The 17036-nt window shown below is 38.0% G+C and overlaps 2 protein-coding genes across 2 annotated transcripts; one reads left to right on the top strand and one right to left on the bottom strand.

Annotated features, from left to right (window-relative positions):
- Positions 1-11618: 11618 nt before the first annotated feature.
- LOC119553729 (proton-coupled amino acid transporter-like protein CG1139) lies at positions 11619-14455 on the bottom strand. The gene is made up of 9 exons (XM_037864317.1): positions 14290-14455; positions 13914-14039; positions 13695-13845; positions 13512-13633; positions 12800-13026; positions 12596-12726; positions 12354-12532; positions 12113-12285; positions 11619-11887 (listed from the first exon to the last, which is right to left on the bottom strand). The coding sequence occupies exons 1-9, from the start codon at positions 14292-14294 to the stop codon at positions 11646-11648; spliced, it is 1356 nt and encodes a 451-aa protein (XP_037720245.1). The 5' UTR covers positions 14295-14455; the 3' UTR covers positions 11619-11645.
- Positions 14456-15074: 619 nt separating this feature from the next.
- Positions 15075-16983, top strand: LOC119555524 (axoneme-associated protein mst101(1)). The gene is made up of 2 exons (XM_037866949.1): positions 15075-16555; positions 16946-16983. Exons 1-2 carry the CDS (start codon positions 15121-15123, stop codon positions 16981-16983), a joined length of 1473 nt encoding a protein of 490 aa, XP_037722877.1. The 5' UTR covers positions 15075-15120.
- Positions 16984-17036: the final 53 nt, after the last annotated feature.

The raw sequence follows: 17036 nt of genomic DNA, 5'->3' as shown, positions 1-17036 counted from the left end.
AAAAAAAATAAAAAAAAAATTTGTTGAGACTTAGACCTTGCGAATCGTCCTCAAAGCTTGCTTTAAAATTACTCATACGACATGTGTTCCAGCCAGAACTTTTTCAATCCTCGTTTAAAGGGTTTCAGGACTTTCTCCTTGTGTCCTTTCGCCGGCATCCTTTCTCCATGCTAAGCAGCTATTGATAAATGAGCCGCATTTAAGCATGGTCAGCAGCTGGCTGGAAAACATCAGGATGTAGGAATGGGTTCGGGTTCGGGTCCCCGGGTCCCAGAGTCCGACGCTAAATGAAATTCAAAGTCAATCCGTTCAAGCGGAAGTAAATTATGTTTTCTTTGCTCGCTTGCCATCGAATTCTGGGCATTAGGGGGGCGGGCAGGGTGGTGAAAGTGCAGGGTGTAAAGTGCATGAAACTGAAACGAATTGCAATCGAAAACGGAAACGGGGTCAATCGATATTGTCCATTTGGTGGCCGCCAGTTGGTAATGGCTGCCAAAGGTTAAATGCGAATAGAATTCGCCCATACAGGGCCATTTGTTCCATTTGTTTGTTTTTCAACATAGTTGCAGCATTTTTCGAGTCATTTTCACAGCTGAGCAAACACTGGAGAGCAAGCTGTTTGAATATGCGGTTCTCCATTAACAATTGTCCAGGCGTGCGATAGCCAAATGTCACATTGCGGAAACCATGATTAATATCATGTTCGAATTGCAATTATGTGCAGATTTAAATGAGTTTAGGGGAGCTTTAAATAATGGCAGCATACAAAATTGAGCACAAGAAAGTGATAATTAATTTCCAATTTAATTTGTTGTCTTGGTTTTATCACAATACTGTTAATCAAGTGAGATAAGTATTGAGTCTTGACAATATAAACATTGTGCAAAGTGTAGATTTAGTAGGTATTCTTAACTTTGTTGAAATTTAACTTTTAACATGTCAAAATACAATGAAATTTAATGTGTAGAATTTTATTTACATTGCTGTTTTTTTTTAAATTAAGTGATATTAAAAAGATATAAACCTAGGAATATCAATATATTTAATCACAATAAACATACATGATTTAAATAACTTTTTAAAAAGTATTAGCCAATATGAACTCATTTGTTTCATTAATTAAAAGCAGCTAATGGTTGGCTTATTTTAAACTTTAAGACAAAGCCTCAAAACTTTACTCTTAATGGGAGGAAATCCCTCGGAATAAAGCCGCCGGCAGTGGGAAATCAGCGGAAATCGCAATTTGAGTAATTCCCATACATATTTGCCAGCAGCCGAACGGAAGTCGCAACGAATTAAACCCTAAGGTTAATGCCGCCCAACAAAAGGCGAGGGCAACAAAGGCCCCAACAAAATGTTGAAGATAAATTCAGTTTATAAATGGTTGAGTGAAAGAGAAGGGTGCTTTGCTCTAGAAAGAGAGGGGTAGATAGGCGTCCCTTCACAGGAGCAATGAACAGTAAGCGGAAGTGACGCCCTCTGCATACTTTATGGGTTGTCTCCCCTCTCTTTCACTCCGCGCTCACCCCTCTCTTTCGCACACCCCTCCTGCCGTCCTGCTCATGCATGCGTGTGCCTGTAATTTCGATTTAGATGCAAAGTGCCAAACGAATTGTGTTAGCTGAGATGTCACCGGATAATAATCCTTTTCTCTTAACGCCTCCACGAGTTATAAAATGTGTCACCGAATTATTGGGCCACATCCTCAATAAAGTATATTTAAATAATGGAAATGATAATAAAATCGGAGAACATAAAAAATCTTGAGACAAAAGAGCAGAGCAGGGATTTTTATTGGGAAATGCAAATAAGAAAATCAGCACCCCTTGTTCCAAACAAAAAATCCGTTGTAAAAAGAATGTCGAATTTGAAGTTTAACATTTTTAAAAGATCAATTTAAATATAAATTTATTTTTTAACTTAAACATTTTTAATGACGCCTTATGGTAGTAAATTACTTGTCAAAAAACTGAGCTGTGGATTTTTTGTGGGTGAGTATAAATTGAATAACGAGGAGTAAAAAGCAATTTAATTGCACTTCCTTGCCCTATCGGACTGATTTCCTTTGTTGCATGTCCTGTTCGTCCTTTGGTGCCCCTCGTCCTGAATTTCGCACCCCGCATTTTCCCCCTTCTCCTCGTCCGCTGTGTTCCATGCAAAACTGTGTCAAATTTAACGCCTTCGGTAATGAATTTGTAACAACTTTTATTGTTGTGCTTTTGCAACATGGAGACATTGCAGCAGCTGCATTCCCACTCCTTTCTCCCCAACGCTTTCACCCTTCGCTTTTTTCGTCATTTCCCCCCTTTGTTTGGCCGTGTTTTTGTTATGCCACAATAAGGAGAAAATAAAAACAACAAACCTTCACAGACACACACACATGAAAACAAAAGCACAAAACTGTGTTAACAAGGCAACAAAAGGAAAAAAAAAAGGAAAATAAAAAAATAAGGAGCCGGCTGAAGGAGCAGAAAGCGCAGAGAATAAGGACATTGGGAAGGAGCTGGTAATGGAATGCCCTGAATGGGTTGAGATGTCTCCTGGCGCACAATGCGTTTTGCATTTTAGCAACAATTTGACACAAATTAAAATGTGCAAAAAAATAAAGGCACAAGGGCTTGAGATTGTGGTGTGGGGAGAAGTAGGGTATCTGCAGGTGGAAGGACAAGTGGGACCCATAGATCCCCAGCCACAACACGCACGTCCTGGTACGCGTGTCCTGGCACATGTCTGGCATATTTTAGCCTATGCCTTCGCGTTCCAACACCGCTTTGTACACTGCAGGAAAGCAGACGCACCATAAATAAATGAAAAGTATATTAAATAAGCAAAATAAATTTTGTAGCTTATTGGTGTTAGTTAGATCGAAATTAGTTCTCAGCACTAACCTACACTATGGTAAGAGTACTTGGTATATACTGAGACCTTGTGGCCTTACATCGTCTCTCCATTGATCCTCTAAGTTTAATATCCTCTAATTTATATATTTCCTGATTTGCCATCAAAAATAAAAGGTTTTCTGATACTTTCTGATTTTTCTAGATTTTCTAGGTGTACCACTTCCTTGCTTTCTGCTCACATGTGTCAAATATTTGTCGTTAGTGCGAGCGCTGAGCCGTGTATCCAATGCTTCCGTCCGTCTTCATTGCCGGCCTTATATTTTGCTATTTTCCAACCTGCTGCCGCTGTTCACCTGAATGAGTCCCCAGGTGTTTTTGGATCAGAAGCCGGCTAGAACTCGGGCCATCTCGCCCAGCGGCTGTCTCTTCATTTGACTCTGTTAGTTCCAATGAAGTGGAAATATGTCAACAGGCAACGGAAGTTGGCTCTGGCTATAAAAACGGGGCGAGAACAACAGCGAAAATGTTCGCAAATTTTTCTTATATTTTTTTTGTTCCCGTCGAGCAGCACCTCACATATCAGGTAATGCCGTTAGTGGGGTCCCAGGTTGGGCGGGGGGTCTGAAACTGATGCCTCCGACTTTGCCGCCGCTCAAGGCGAGATAAAACTAGTTGACACACTTTACGGCGGATCGAGGGTATGCGGGGTTATTCGGATTACGACATCGAATCTGTCTGGCATTTTATTTGGATAAGCGAAGAGGAAGTGCAGAACTGCAATAGCTTCGGGTCATAATTATTTATTCATTTGCCCATTTTCATTTGCAATTTTAAGTGGTATATAACCTAAGGGGTGTTTTTCTTGTAAAAACAAAATTAAATAACCTATATTTATACATTGAATCTTTAATTAAAGTCCTGCTGGCCATGCTTTAATTAAAATATTTGTATAAATTATTTTTGGACCAATTCAGAATTAAGGTTTCTTAATAAAAAGAGTGCCTAACAGTATGCTACAAATTACAAATTAAAACGTTCTGATTTACCTTTGGGCACCTTTATATGATAATAAACCTCTAAAAGTTGAATGTATTCGAATTTATTTTGGAATCAAATCTCTAAGTAAACTCTTTTTAGGTGGTAATATTTTATAATATTTATTTTTGCTACCAATAGTCTAGTTTAATCTTAAGGTAACCAGTATAGCCCTAGTTTATCTAACAAATGTCCCCCATTTCGTGTTGGATTTTTCTTTTCTAGTCTGTCCCCTTTGATATACTTATGCTCGTCGTATTTAGTTTGGTGATTCACGATAATGAGAGCACGTCGAGGACGCGGGATTTCAGCAGCTAGAGCGATTGCAGTGCCTGGCTTGTTTCCTGATTGTCCAGATCCTGCTCCGGGTTCCGGGTTCCGGGTTCCGGGCTAGGGGTTACCCTCCTCTCCCGATCCCGAGCCTGGTTACCATATCTACGGCTGCTGCGTCTGTTGTCGTTGTCGCACTTCCGTTGCGCGCTGTTTAACTTTTTGTGTGCAGTGACATGAGCGCACATAAATCCGACCCTCTAACTGGAGGAGGGGCTTAAGGGGATAGAAGGGCAATCGGAATCCCAGCTAGATTTGCTATGGTTCCAGTGTGTTTCTATGTGTGCGACCCCATCCCATTCCCTTGGCCGGCTGACCTTCCTGCTTGGTTATACTTCTGTTGGCATTTGGAATTCGCCATTTATCTTTGGCTTTATGCCAAATAGAACTAAAAAGAATATCTAGAGGCGGCCTGTTTCGAGACTGGTCAGAAGGAAATGCTTATTTGTTAAGGCGAGTGGAGACAAATAGGGGGCGAGATATAGCAGATTCCTCATAGAGATGTGCTAGGACTTGACCTGCAATAAAGCCCGGGAGTTTATCATGGCCCATTTAGACAATTTCATCCACGAAAAAAAAGTACTACACTTCATTGAGTGTCACCAGGCATTTTCTCCTGCCACCAAAATAGAATTTAAATTTGGTGACCATAGCTAACCGCAAATGAAAAACAATTAAACATTATTCAACTAGAGTGCACATATATAAACAAATTAAGCCAATAGATAGTTCACATTTTGTTACAATTTGTTCAACACGTTTTCGGTACTTTGGCACGTTCGCTAAAAATATCTTTAAACGAATTAAACGAAATCAAACTCGTTACTCGTGGTGTAATTAAATCTATCATAACTAACTAGCGATATTATTTGGGACATTTAAATGGTAATGCATTGAATGAAGTCAAAGAAGAATATGTATATTCTATTAAACTATGATTTTAAATTAGCATTACCTGCTGTGGTTTTTCGCCCTTTACTAAAGAATAGTTTCCTTTGACCAACCTATTTGCAAATTCAATTTTATTTGAATGGAAATTATTTACAGATAGTTTCCATTAGCGGAATATAAGCTTGTCTCACCCACTGACACACAAACGCGGCTAATGAATTACACATGTAGTAGGCGGATTTAGCACTGTTTTTGGGTTAAAGGCAATAAAATATATATATGGGCATATGGAGAGTTATATGCGTTTTTAACCATTACGGCATATGCCAAATGCTATGACAATGTTTTTTGGCTAATTAGTGGCCAGTGGTTGATACCATATATGTGAGTGTATTTTGCAATTTACAAGCAAAAAGATTGCCAACGGAAAATGGGGTGAAAATCGATTTGAACCAGGCACAGAAAGGCCATTAACATTTGCACTGGCAAAAAAGAAGGCCATAACCATAATTATTAATGGGCTTGTATCGGGGGCGAGTGTATGGCCCTATATGGGCCATTTGTCTGATGCCATTGTCAACTGCCTTGGCCCCCAATTCCGAAGCTGTAAACTGGGTCTGCGGAACTGCAAAATGCCCTCTAAGCCCGGCTCTAAAGTCGCCATCTCCGCGCTGTTCTTGTTGGCTAACAAATGGTTAGCAATGCGCACAATTGCTGGCAATTCATCTTGGCCGCCATCTAGCAATTGTTCGCTCAATCGGCGACAAAAACGCAGCCCAGAAGGCAGAGGGCCATGGAAAACTCAAGCCCGAGAATCGCATTTATCGATTGAGCTTCATCAGCCGCGCAAATACACAGTTGAAGGTCCTGAGGCACTGGAAAAAAATATAAGCTAATTAAAATGGAAATTCTACAAACAGATAAAAATAAAAATAACTAATTATTTTATGGTAAAAATAAGAATGAACTTAAGTCTAGGGAGATAAGCCTATAAATATTTGTAAAATAATTAATTTATGATAATGCCATGATTTTAGCAATGTTAAAAAAAACTTAAGCTTTTGAAGTAAAAGTATAACTAAATAACATAATAAATGTCAGATCAATAGACAAACACTTAAGGCTTTAAATTACAAAACTGTACTTAGCTTAACACTATTAAAAGTTTAGATTTCCTAACTTAATTGGCGCACTTGCATTTTTCGAGTGCAATCCCGTCGCTTCTTTCTTCCCTTCGGTGAAATTCTCAGCTCGCCGCAGTCGCGCAGCCATTGAGTTATGGCAAACATGCGGCATAAATTATGGCTCCGAGAGGGGGCAGGGACGCCACTGGTGGCAGGAGGGATCAGGGACGTCAGGTTGAAGGTTGGCTGCTGGGCGCCGAGGGATTGGGCCAGGAAGCAGAGCATTGACATGCCAAGTGCGAGCTCAGCGAGCTCATGACATGACAGTTGCTCATCGTCAGCGGGATATCTCCCTGTATATATATGCATTTAGATAGGAATCGGGGGGATGTCGACCCCCCAATGATGATGTTTGTTTGTCGGCTGATGAAGATGATAACTGTCAGTGGCTGTCAGTTGAGCACTTGACGGTGCAGGGACCAAAAACTAATTCATCCAAACGCACACAAATTAGTTGCAGGAAATGTGAAGGCACACAACCAATTAGGGTCGAATTTAGAAATTATTTTGGCTCCCGAGCGACGAACCCAAGGTCATTTTGCGGTCTCCTTCTAATCAATGATTGGTTCGCATCCCTTAAACACCCACCCTTGGGCATTCGCAGAACAAAACTCAAGTGCCCAATAAAGCCGTGTGTGCCACATGGCGTATGATTATTGCGTATACGCAATGGGGTCACTTTAACATTATGAATTATGCATAACACGGGGCATTCATAATCATTTCTGCTGTGCGGTTACCCTTATCATTCCCGTTATTCATCCCTTCTCCACCTACTATCCCTATTAAAATCTGCGCTTTGGCTGCTCATAAATGTTTAACGCACCTGCAACGGTTGAGAGCCCAAAAACAAAAATCAGACGGGCCAGCTGGTGGTTCGTATAAATCATACACCTAAAATACTTCTATAATATTCTTCAAATTAGTATAAAAATGTCTAATGAAATTACGATTTCTTTCTGACCTTTTACATTTTTTAACATGTAGATAATAAATACAATTATTTATTAATTGCAATTGTTTATAAAATTGTAAGCCTGACTTGTTGAATTTTTGATTAAGAAATATTTTCTTGTTTTCCTTTTTAATAAATGTATTTAATGGGTTTGTTAATAATTTTTTTTGTTAGCGCCTACAAGTAGGCAATAAAAAAGTTTTTCACAAATTTAGAAACTCTTACTTAAATTATATTTTCCACATTCTTTTTCCTATACATTTTATTTTCCAATCCTATAATTGGAATTTATTTTCTCACGTGCTTATCAGCAGTAAGTGGGGTATTTGGCGAAACATGTGGCATACATAACAATGATCCCTTTTTTCCAGACAGCTTTTCATGCCTGTTATTTGTGGCCAATGTGTGAAAGTGGCCCAAGTTTGGTGCGGAGCTTCGAGTTTCTCAGGTACGAGGTCGTATTAGCCAACAATCAATGAACATGGTTCCTGGAGAAAGGCCAACGGTTCCCCCCTTTGCCCTCATATGATTATTATAGTGCCATGCATTGGGAACATAAATCACATGCCCACAGTTGAGACACGTCGCTAGCTGTGTCGTCACCCATCCATCCATCCATCCATCCTTCCATCCAACCAACCAGCGATTCATTAATCCATTCCTTCATTCATTCGTTATTTATTCATAGCAAATGCTGTTACCACCCCCCTTTGGTTACAAGCACCCGGCGTCCTTGCTGTCTGGCTGCATGAAATGTACAAAATGTTTGGGCTTAAATAAATACAGAAAACCTCAGTGCGAAAACCGAACCGAAAAGCCCCGGCCGCAGTAACAATGCGTCGCTTGTCGCTATTGTTGCCAATGCTCTGCAGCTTTCCCCGAGTCCACAGGGAAGGGTTCTCCTCTCGAAACATATGCACTCAGAAAAATAGACTGAACTACATTTAAAAAAAATTGCAATTCAATTAGAATCTGTAAGTGTTGTTACAGAAAATATATACATTTGGAAACCACTTATAAATGTGTTTAAAAGTATGCAACAATTGAATATGAATTTAGTTAATAGGCAGAAATACATTAAAAAAAAATTTCTTTTTAATTAGAATCTGTAATTTTTGTTACAGAAAATATATTAATTTTGAAATCACTTATAAAGGTTAGCAACATTTTTTTTTAATTTGAATTTATTACTGCCTAATTTTAGACACCTTTATAAGTAATTTCAAAACGCTGCTGTTGTAATTCATATTTAAAATCAAATATTAAAATTAGAAAATTGTCCATCGACCTAAAATTTTTATTTGTAAGCTAAAATAAATGAATAAATTTAAATTTATATACATTATATATCTGATTAATGAAATCTAACTTCAGAGGAGTTGAAGAAATATTTTCAAAAAATGTAACATTTAAAAAATGTTTTGTATGTAGGTATCTGATGTTTTTCTGAGTGCCGTCAGCATCCTTCCATCCTCATCTCATATTGTTGTTCTAGGTACGTGTGTGTTTAGCGTAGCGTAAAATAAATCATTTTGCTGCGGTAAACACACACAGAGTCGGTAAGAGGGTAAAGCTGAAGATTCTTGGGTGCATAGAGATAGAGATGTTACGATAGCTGGTACAAATTGCCGGCAGCCAGATGATGACTCCTACGTAAGCCCTAAAAAAATTAGTCGAATGAATAAAAATGAGTCATTTGTTTTAGGGCGGAATTCTTGGCAATTTAAGCAGTTAAAATCGCTGGAAAACTTCCGTGGGCATGGTTGTCTTTGGGGTGTGTACGGATATGTGTGATAAGCCGGCTTAGCTGCTCTCAAAATCTGGCTAATAAACGTGGCTGACAACGCACAAGATTGTGCGGAAAATTAACTGGGGATAAGAGCAACACGAGTTCCGAGAATGCTGAAGAATAAGTTTAGCTTAGACATGACAGCTAAAAGTATATGAAAAATAGTTGAAGGTGCTGCATAATATGTGCGAAGTGTAAGGGGAAAAGCTATGCAAACTTTTTAATAATTTCAGGTAGGTGACGCAACAAATATTACAGGGAAATTGTAATTTTAAAGTATAAACACGGATACAAAAGGAGGTTAGTAACTCTTTAACACTTTCTATAAAACCAATTTATAATGCAAATAAATCAATAACCTAATCAAATATTTAGGTTAAGCTTTTTACAACTATGAGCATTTTATTGAATGCTTTTATATGTCTCGATTAATGAAAAATAAACGTCAAAATAGCCCTCGGCATATTAAACACACATTTATCCGCAATAATCAAGTGCATTTTTGTTATATTTGTTTCATGATATTATATTACCCTTAAATGAATGCCAAACCTGCGGTTCTCTGTCAAGCTGAAAACGGAAACAAACCAAAAGCTAAGCCGCACATAAATACATTCCAACTGGCAAACTGAAAACAATCAAAATGTATTTAAATCAAATAGATAAAACAAAGTACTGTGAGTTTATAATCCATTGGTAATCTTTAAACATTTCTCAAATAAACTACAGAATATCTATACATTTAGCAGATAAATAGAGCCATTTGTGAAAATGTAAAATAAATATGTAGACAATGTGTACATAACTTAATCAGAAAAGGAACAAACAGAACAAATTGAGGGGCTGCCAAATTAAGTTTTTCATAGCCAATTTATTCATGGCATTCTCTAATTAACTTTTACGCATTTGGACCAAGCTGAAAAGCGATATAAAGTCGAAGGCTGGGGGCATGTGTACCAACTCCCACCTGGAATTGTGCGTAATTCAATTGCTCAGACCCCCGGATTCAACTGACCGGAAGCACTAAAAGCTGACTGCCTGCCTGCACAAATATAATTAAAATGCTCTACAACTAGGGGGAATTGTATAAAAACGGAGAAATAAATAAGCGCAGCACGAGAGCAAAACTTGTCATTTAATGTGCTCCACTCCGTCAAAGGAAAAAGGATCTTAGGAAAATTGATGAGGGGACCCTCTAAGAGCAAAACTAAATTAAAGACGTAAGCCGAGGGAAAGGTTCTCATTTTGACCTAAGTCCCCCCATTCGTGGGCGAAATTTAAGAGCCAGCAATTTTTTGGCTCACTTGCAACTTGTTCAGTTTCTCCAAGACTTGGCTTTTCCCGAATTTTTCCGGGTATTTCCAGCTGCATTTCTGCACCCATTTCCCCTCTTTCCCACTCGATGTTGCAGTTTGTTGTTGCCAATTTCAAATACACGAATGTTGTGTTATTTCCGTCAAAAGAGTAATTAAACGTACAAAGCAAACGACATTTCAACACATTTCAGGGCGCCAGAGGAAGGCTGCAGACAAAAGCGAGGGTTGCTCAAAAAATGTATAACAAATTAAGACTAATATATTATTATCACTGAAAAAATGACTTATTATAATGAAGAAGTATTACAAGTTTAACACGTTTATATTTATTTAATAGACCTTCACCTACAAACCTTTAATAAAAACCTAATATTATACATTGTAACTCCTGCAATAAATATTATACTCTGCCCAATGCATAAGATGAAAATAGTCTATACAATAATATAATATATATAAAATAGGGGCGTAAATATAAACTTAATTTAATTAATAATTGTACTTAATATATCAAGAATAGATGTTAATCGTTTCGGGTAAGTAGCTTTATTAGTTTTGACTGTGCGTTGTTATTTATTTATTTATATTTGGGAGCCAGTATTATTTATTTATACATAAAAACTATTAATCAGTAGTGCAAAATATTTTTAAATCTTTTAGAACGAATCTCGCTCTGACATCCAGGCGTTTGTCCATTTGGCTTCTCTCTGGCTTCTTAGGGCCGGCGGTCATTGCGGCTCAGTCCGGCTCTCTGTGGTCTTCATGCGAGCAAAAGACAGCCAAAGAGGTACTGGAAACAGGATGGGTTTGGGAGGGTTGAGGTCGAGGCAGGATGCAGGATGCAGGATGCAGGACAGGGTTGTCGGTAACCTGTGAGCAAAACATTGTAAATAAAATGCAGCTGGATTCCGGAACGGGGAGGTAGTTGAGTTCTGTGTCTGGCTTGCTGACCTGCGGCGCTTTTGTGTTAATTGCGGTTGCATTTAATTACAGTTCGTTGCAACTGCCCAGCTTTTCTCGGCTGCATTGCATTTTCCCCATTCCCATTCCCATTCCCATCCCCATTTCTCCCGCAAATTTTCCTCAAACCAAGCCAAGTCCTGTGCTGCTAAGCTTTTAATTAAAATTAAAAATATTTGGTCTACTTTGGCAGCTCGACTTTGGCAAGTGTTTGGATATGCAGGCCATAAACCAACATTGTTTATTGAGAGTGTGTGTGCCGATTGGCCAATCACTATAAATCCCAATTGCAGATCATCAAAGTAAATTAATGCCAAGTTTATTGAGCAAGCTGAAACTCTAAGTTTATTTGTAGACCTCAACAATGTCCACAATGCTCACATAGGTGCCCACAACCCCGCCAAAAACTCCAAAGCACAAAAGCAGCAGGTTGATAATCAATTTTATGCGGAATGGTCCATAGCCCTCGGTGTATTGGACACAGATCTGGAGCAATGCGGGGAAGATTAGGCCCAGGATCGACAGGCAAAAGGATCCAACAAGGGAAAGAAAGACCGACAGATCCGGAATAGCCACAGCACAACCAACTAAAATAAGTAAAAATAAACATATAAGCAAGTTTGTAAGTATATATGGGTTTTCTATTCACTTATTAAGGTGTATAAAAGTAGGCAACAAAAAAAGAACGTTGTGTTTTGGAATAAATCCTTCTAACTCGAATGCCACAATATATTGTTGCATACTTTTAGACACCTTTGCATGTGTGATGTATATTTTATATATCAAATTTCCTTAAATTTCGTATCACTTACAAGTGAGCAGCACAAAAATAGCCCTGAAGATCAGTTCATAAATTGTCTGTCTGGATTCCTTAAAGTGTTTGACCAAGTATTTATCCCACAGGATATGGGCAGTAACATAACCCTGTAGGGCATATGAAATCCAGGTAGTGATAGCAAAGAATACCTTTACCACCTGGGCGGGTCTGAAAAAAATATTACAAATTTATGCAAAATTGAATGGGTAAAATTAAAATATAATCGAGAGCCTCACATTTCAGACTGTGGAATATTGAGTGTAATACTGCCTAGGGCCTCATCACCATATTTCCAGTAACCAAAGAATCCGAGGAGTACGTATAAACCCAAAACTATGGACATGCCACCATTCATAATTCCACAGGGGCGTACGAAAGCCCTGGGCGTGGCCATATTTTCTTCAATTGCTAAAATCTTTTTTTATAAAGAAAAATAAAGTTTTGTACCTTAAACAATTAAAATATATATAATACCTACCACACCTACAGCTTCCAGTGCAAAAAGTACTGTGCCAAAGAATGTAGGCAACTTTGCAACGGCCACAAAAGGCTTTCGTTCACTTAAAGGAGGTAACTCCTCAAATATATAGTACAAAATGATGCCGAAACCTGGAAAAATTAGAAATACAAACTTAAAACTTTTCTAGCATTTAAGAAAAATAAAGTATTTTAAAAGACTCACCCACAAGCAGAAGAAGATTTGCTGCACTGGAGAATGGCGCCAGTAATTGTAAATTCTTGATCATGTATATCAGCAGGAGTGGCACTATAATTATACACATGTGTATTCGGACATCCCAAACCACAAGATATTCATCAACCAACTGCTTAATGCTCTCAGCTATGAAAACAACATAGACACAACAGATGCCAAAGTGATAAAAGGCCAGGAAGCCATCTACAAAGGGTCTGTAAAGGAAAAAAAATATTTTCAAATTTTATTTTGCCATTAGAACATATATAAATATAGAATATACTTAAAAAAAAGTTTCAATTTCACAGATAAAAAAATACTCCCAGATAAAAGAGTTTGGGATTATTAGATAATAATATTACCCAAAACCATCTACAGGTATGGTATACCTTTTCTACTATAATTCAATGGGTAGGTACATTAATAACAAGCCCCTTAAAATGATAATGATAAGGAATATCAAGGAATATATTAAAACTCAATTTAAATCAATACTAAAATTAGTTAAGCAAATAAAGTCATTAAAATGTGTCATTCCTTACAATAAATAACAATAACAACAAATAGAAAACAAGGTATACTACTCGAAATTGAAATCTGCTGATTAAAAACCAGATAAGACAAGCTAGGTTCGTCATTAAAATCCACTTAGAAAGATAATCAATGCAGCGTGAAGATTGGAGTTAAGGAGTTTACTTACATGGCAATGGGGGCCAAACAACGCAGCCAGGGTGGACCTTGTTTGAGGCCCAGATTCATGGCCTGTGAGAAGCTGACATAAGGAACTCGTTGTCGTTTGCACAAGATGTACATGCATTTGATCTGCAAGATATAAAATAAATATTAACTGAGGTAATATTATTGTTAGTCAACTAAAACCCACCAAAATATGCAGGCAATACAGGGCCAAGGACCCAATGATCAGTGTGAGAATGGTGCCATTTACATATCCCGCATGGGCAAAAGCACTGGGCATGGCCAAGACCCCAGTGCCCACAGAGGCCTTCAGAAAGTGGGCAAAGGTCTGCCAGTTTCTGGGGAATATAAAACATAAATAAAAAAATATTCCATAAATCCTCCCTAGTGGAAAATCTTTGCTTACGTCGTGGGATTCTTCACATCGCGGTGCTGATGAGGATCATAATCATCGTTACTGCCATTCGCTGGTTTTGTTGGGGTCGTTAATTCCAATGTTGTTGGGTAAACCGTCACGGTTTTTATATCGTCGCTGTTAAGAAAGCAATTAAGCATTGTTATTGAGGTGAATTGATTGATTGATAAACGGTATGGATTGTTAAAACAATAAAACCCAAGGAGGTTGTCAGAAACATTGTTTTTCAAAAATTAAAAGTCGTAAAAATATAAAATTTTTAACCGAGATTTAGTTAGGACAAATGTTTTGTCATTTATTGTATTTGCACATCCGTTAGCTAATTTTTTTACAATCCCGAAACCAGAAAAGCATGAAGACGACTCACTTCATTGCGATAAAGTAGCGACCGAGTATTTGATAAAGCTACTTGAGCACTCCGGTTTATAAATCTTTTATCACAGGCAATTAAGCAGCCGGGAGACAAGTTCTTAATTTTTGCGATTGCGAAATCCTGGTCTAACCAGATATCTTGGGAATTCGACCGAATGCCTGGCCCAACGGACGGATACTAAATTTCGGATCCCGGTCGAAGCCGCTCAACACCTTTCGTTCGTAAACCGTGCTGATAATCTTAAAAAGATAATTGTAAGGTAATCACTCGTATCAACATTTTTAGCCGCGAACAGAGAAAACGAGACCCAGCGAAACGAAATATATGCCAAAATATTGTGTGCACTTTTTATTGTATGCAAAGACAAAGTAAGAAAACAGAATTAAGCCCAATAAAGGCCCTAACCAGTTTGCCGAACGTTTTTGAACCTCTGGGGAGTTCAACAATCAATCATTATCAAACTCTTTACTTAATATATTAAAGCTTAGACTGGACTAAAACCAACCGTTTTTAGTTAGCCAATACTCCCACAAAATATTTTAAGCTTTTTGGTTTCCAATTTACTCTACATCCCTCTTGCACTGTGGGTCGATTTGATTAATTAAGCGACAAAAGCTTTAAGGCTATACCCTTAAAGACTTCATAGCAATTTTTTTTAGTTAACGACGCTTGGAAATAATATTTTTCTTTATAAAAAATGATGTATATCTTTTAACAAAACTAGTTTTAATTCCCAAAAAAGTAACCTTTGAAAATTACTTATCCCGTTTAATCAACAATAAAGATTTTTATAGATATTAATACTGGGACAAGCTGCTGCCCAAAATGTCAAAAATTCTATTTCGACCGTTAATCCAACCTGTAATTCTTCGCCGGCTATGCGATAAACCGAAGCTGAGTAACAAGCCGTCGAACACTCCACACCCACCGAAGGACCCTCCAGATGATTACCAACCGACCAGTGTAAACCATGATGCATTGGATGTGCCCAACTTTGTAAGTCCCTCTTCCTTTCGTCAGTTCAGTGGTCCCGATGAAAAGTTAGGACCAGGAGCTGGCAAAGCCTCGACCTACAAGAATGCCCAGTACTTTGGCTACCATCGGTTCTCGTTTACGGATCTGCTAAGCACGGCTACGGAGTTGCGCGATGAACGCCGTTTGGATGGAGGCCTTCAGGCATCTATAGAAGCGGATGAAGAAACTGCAAGTGAAGAGGCCCAACTGGATACCATGAAGAAACTGGAAGGCGAGTGTGATGAAATTCTCGCAAATCAAGCCAAGCAAATTGAGGAAGAGAAGTCTAAACCCAAGGAGAAGAATGTTCAGGATATGAGCGAAGAGGAGCTAAAAGAGTGGTGCAAGAAGAAAGAAGAGGATATCAAAAAGAAGGAGCAGCTAAAGAAAGATGCCGACAAACCCCCAAAGAAACTTGAGGATATGAGTGAAGAGGAGTTGAAAGCCTGGTGCCAGAAGAAAGAAGCCGACATAAAAGCAAAAGAAAAGAAAAGACTGGCTGAGGAAAAGGCTAAATGTGAGGCAGAAGAAAAGAAAAAGAGTAATGAGGCCAAAAAGAAGTATGAAGAGGAAGAGAAAAGAAAAAAGGCAGCGGAGACTAAAAAGAAAAGCGAGGAAGTAGAGAAAAGGAAGAATGAAGAAGCTAATAGAAAGTGCGAGGCGGAGAAGATCAAAAAGGAAGCAGAACGTGAGGAAGAAGAACGGAAGAAAAAGTGTGAAGAAGCAGAAAAGAAGAAAAAGTGTGAGGAAGAAGAAAAGAAGAAAAAGTGTGAGGAAGAAGAAAAGAAGAAAAAGTGCGACGAAGAAGAACGGAAGAAAAAGTGTGAGGAAGAAGAACGGAAGAAAAAGTGTGAGGAAGAAGAAAAGAAGAAAAAGTGTGAGGAAGAACGGAAGAAAAAGTGTGAGGAAGAAGAAAGCAAGAAAAAGTGTGAGGAAGAAGAACGGAAGAAAAAGTGTGAGGAAGAAGAAAAGAAGAAAAAGTGTGAGGAAGAAGAAAAGAAGAAAAAGTGTGAGGAAGAAGAAAAGAAGAAAAAGTGTGAGGAAGAAGAAAAGAAGAAAAAGTGCGCGGAAGAAGAACGGAAGAAAAAGTGTGAGGAAGAAGAACGGAAGAAAAAGTGTGAAGAGAAAAAGGACGAAAAATGCGCAGCAGGAGAAAATAAGGCTAAAACAGATGAAGAGAAGTCGGTCCTACGAGTGTTTTCAGATTTCAAACAAAAGTGCATGGAAGCTTTGGAAAAAAAGGAATGTGAGGACAAAAAAAAGAAAGAAACAGAAGAGAAGTCAAAATGTGATACAAATAAAAACAAAAAGGATGACAAATAAATAAGAATAAGAAGCTAAATAAATGAACCTATGTAAATACACTTATGCATTTTACGTTGTTACGTATGGTATATCTATTTCAAAATTACAAAAATCCAACTATTTTCTATATATGGTATATCCATTTCAAAATTACAGAAATTCAAGTATTTTTGAATGTTGTAAAGTGTGTTAGCACCCAAAAATGAATTCAAAGCTTAAAGTTATTTTTTTAAATTTCTTAAAAAAGGTTTTTCAATAATGTGTTACACAAACAAAACGATACAAAAATCTATTCAACCAATCGTTTAATTTAAAAAATATTTGCTTTCAGTATTTTTTTCATATCAATCTTTAGGAAAGCTTTTTTAATGGTATATAGTGGCGCTCTACCGGCGGTCTCACTTTCTGAACCGCTCTCCCAC

The sequence above is a fragment of the Drosophila subpulchrella genome, chromosome 3L (genome assembly GCF_014743375.2).
Source record: "Drosophila subpulchrella strain 33 F10 #4 breed RU33 chromosome 3L, RU_Dsub_v1.1 Primary Assembly, whole genome shotgun sequence".
Lineage (NCBI taxonomy): Eukaryota > Metazoa > Arthropoda > Insecta > Diptera > Drosophilidae > Drosophila > Drosophila subpulchrella.
This window is presented reverse-complemented; position numbering and strand designations above follow the sequence as displayed.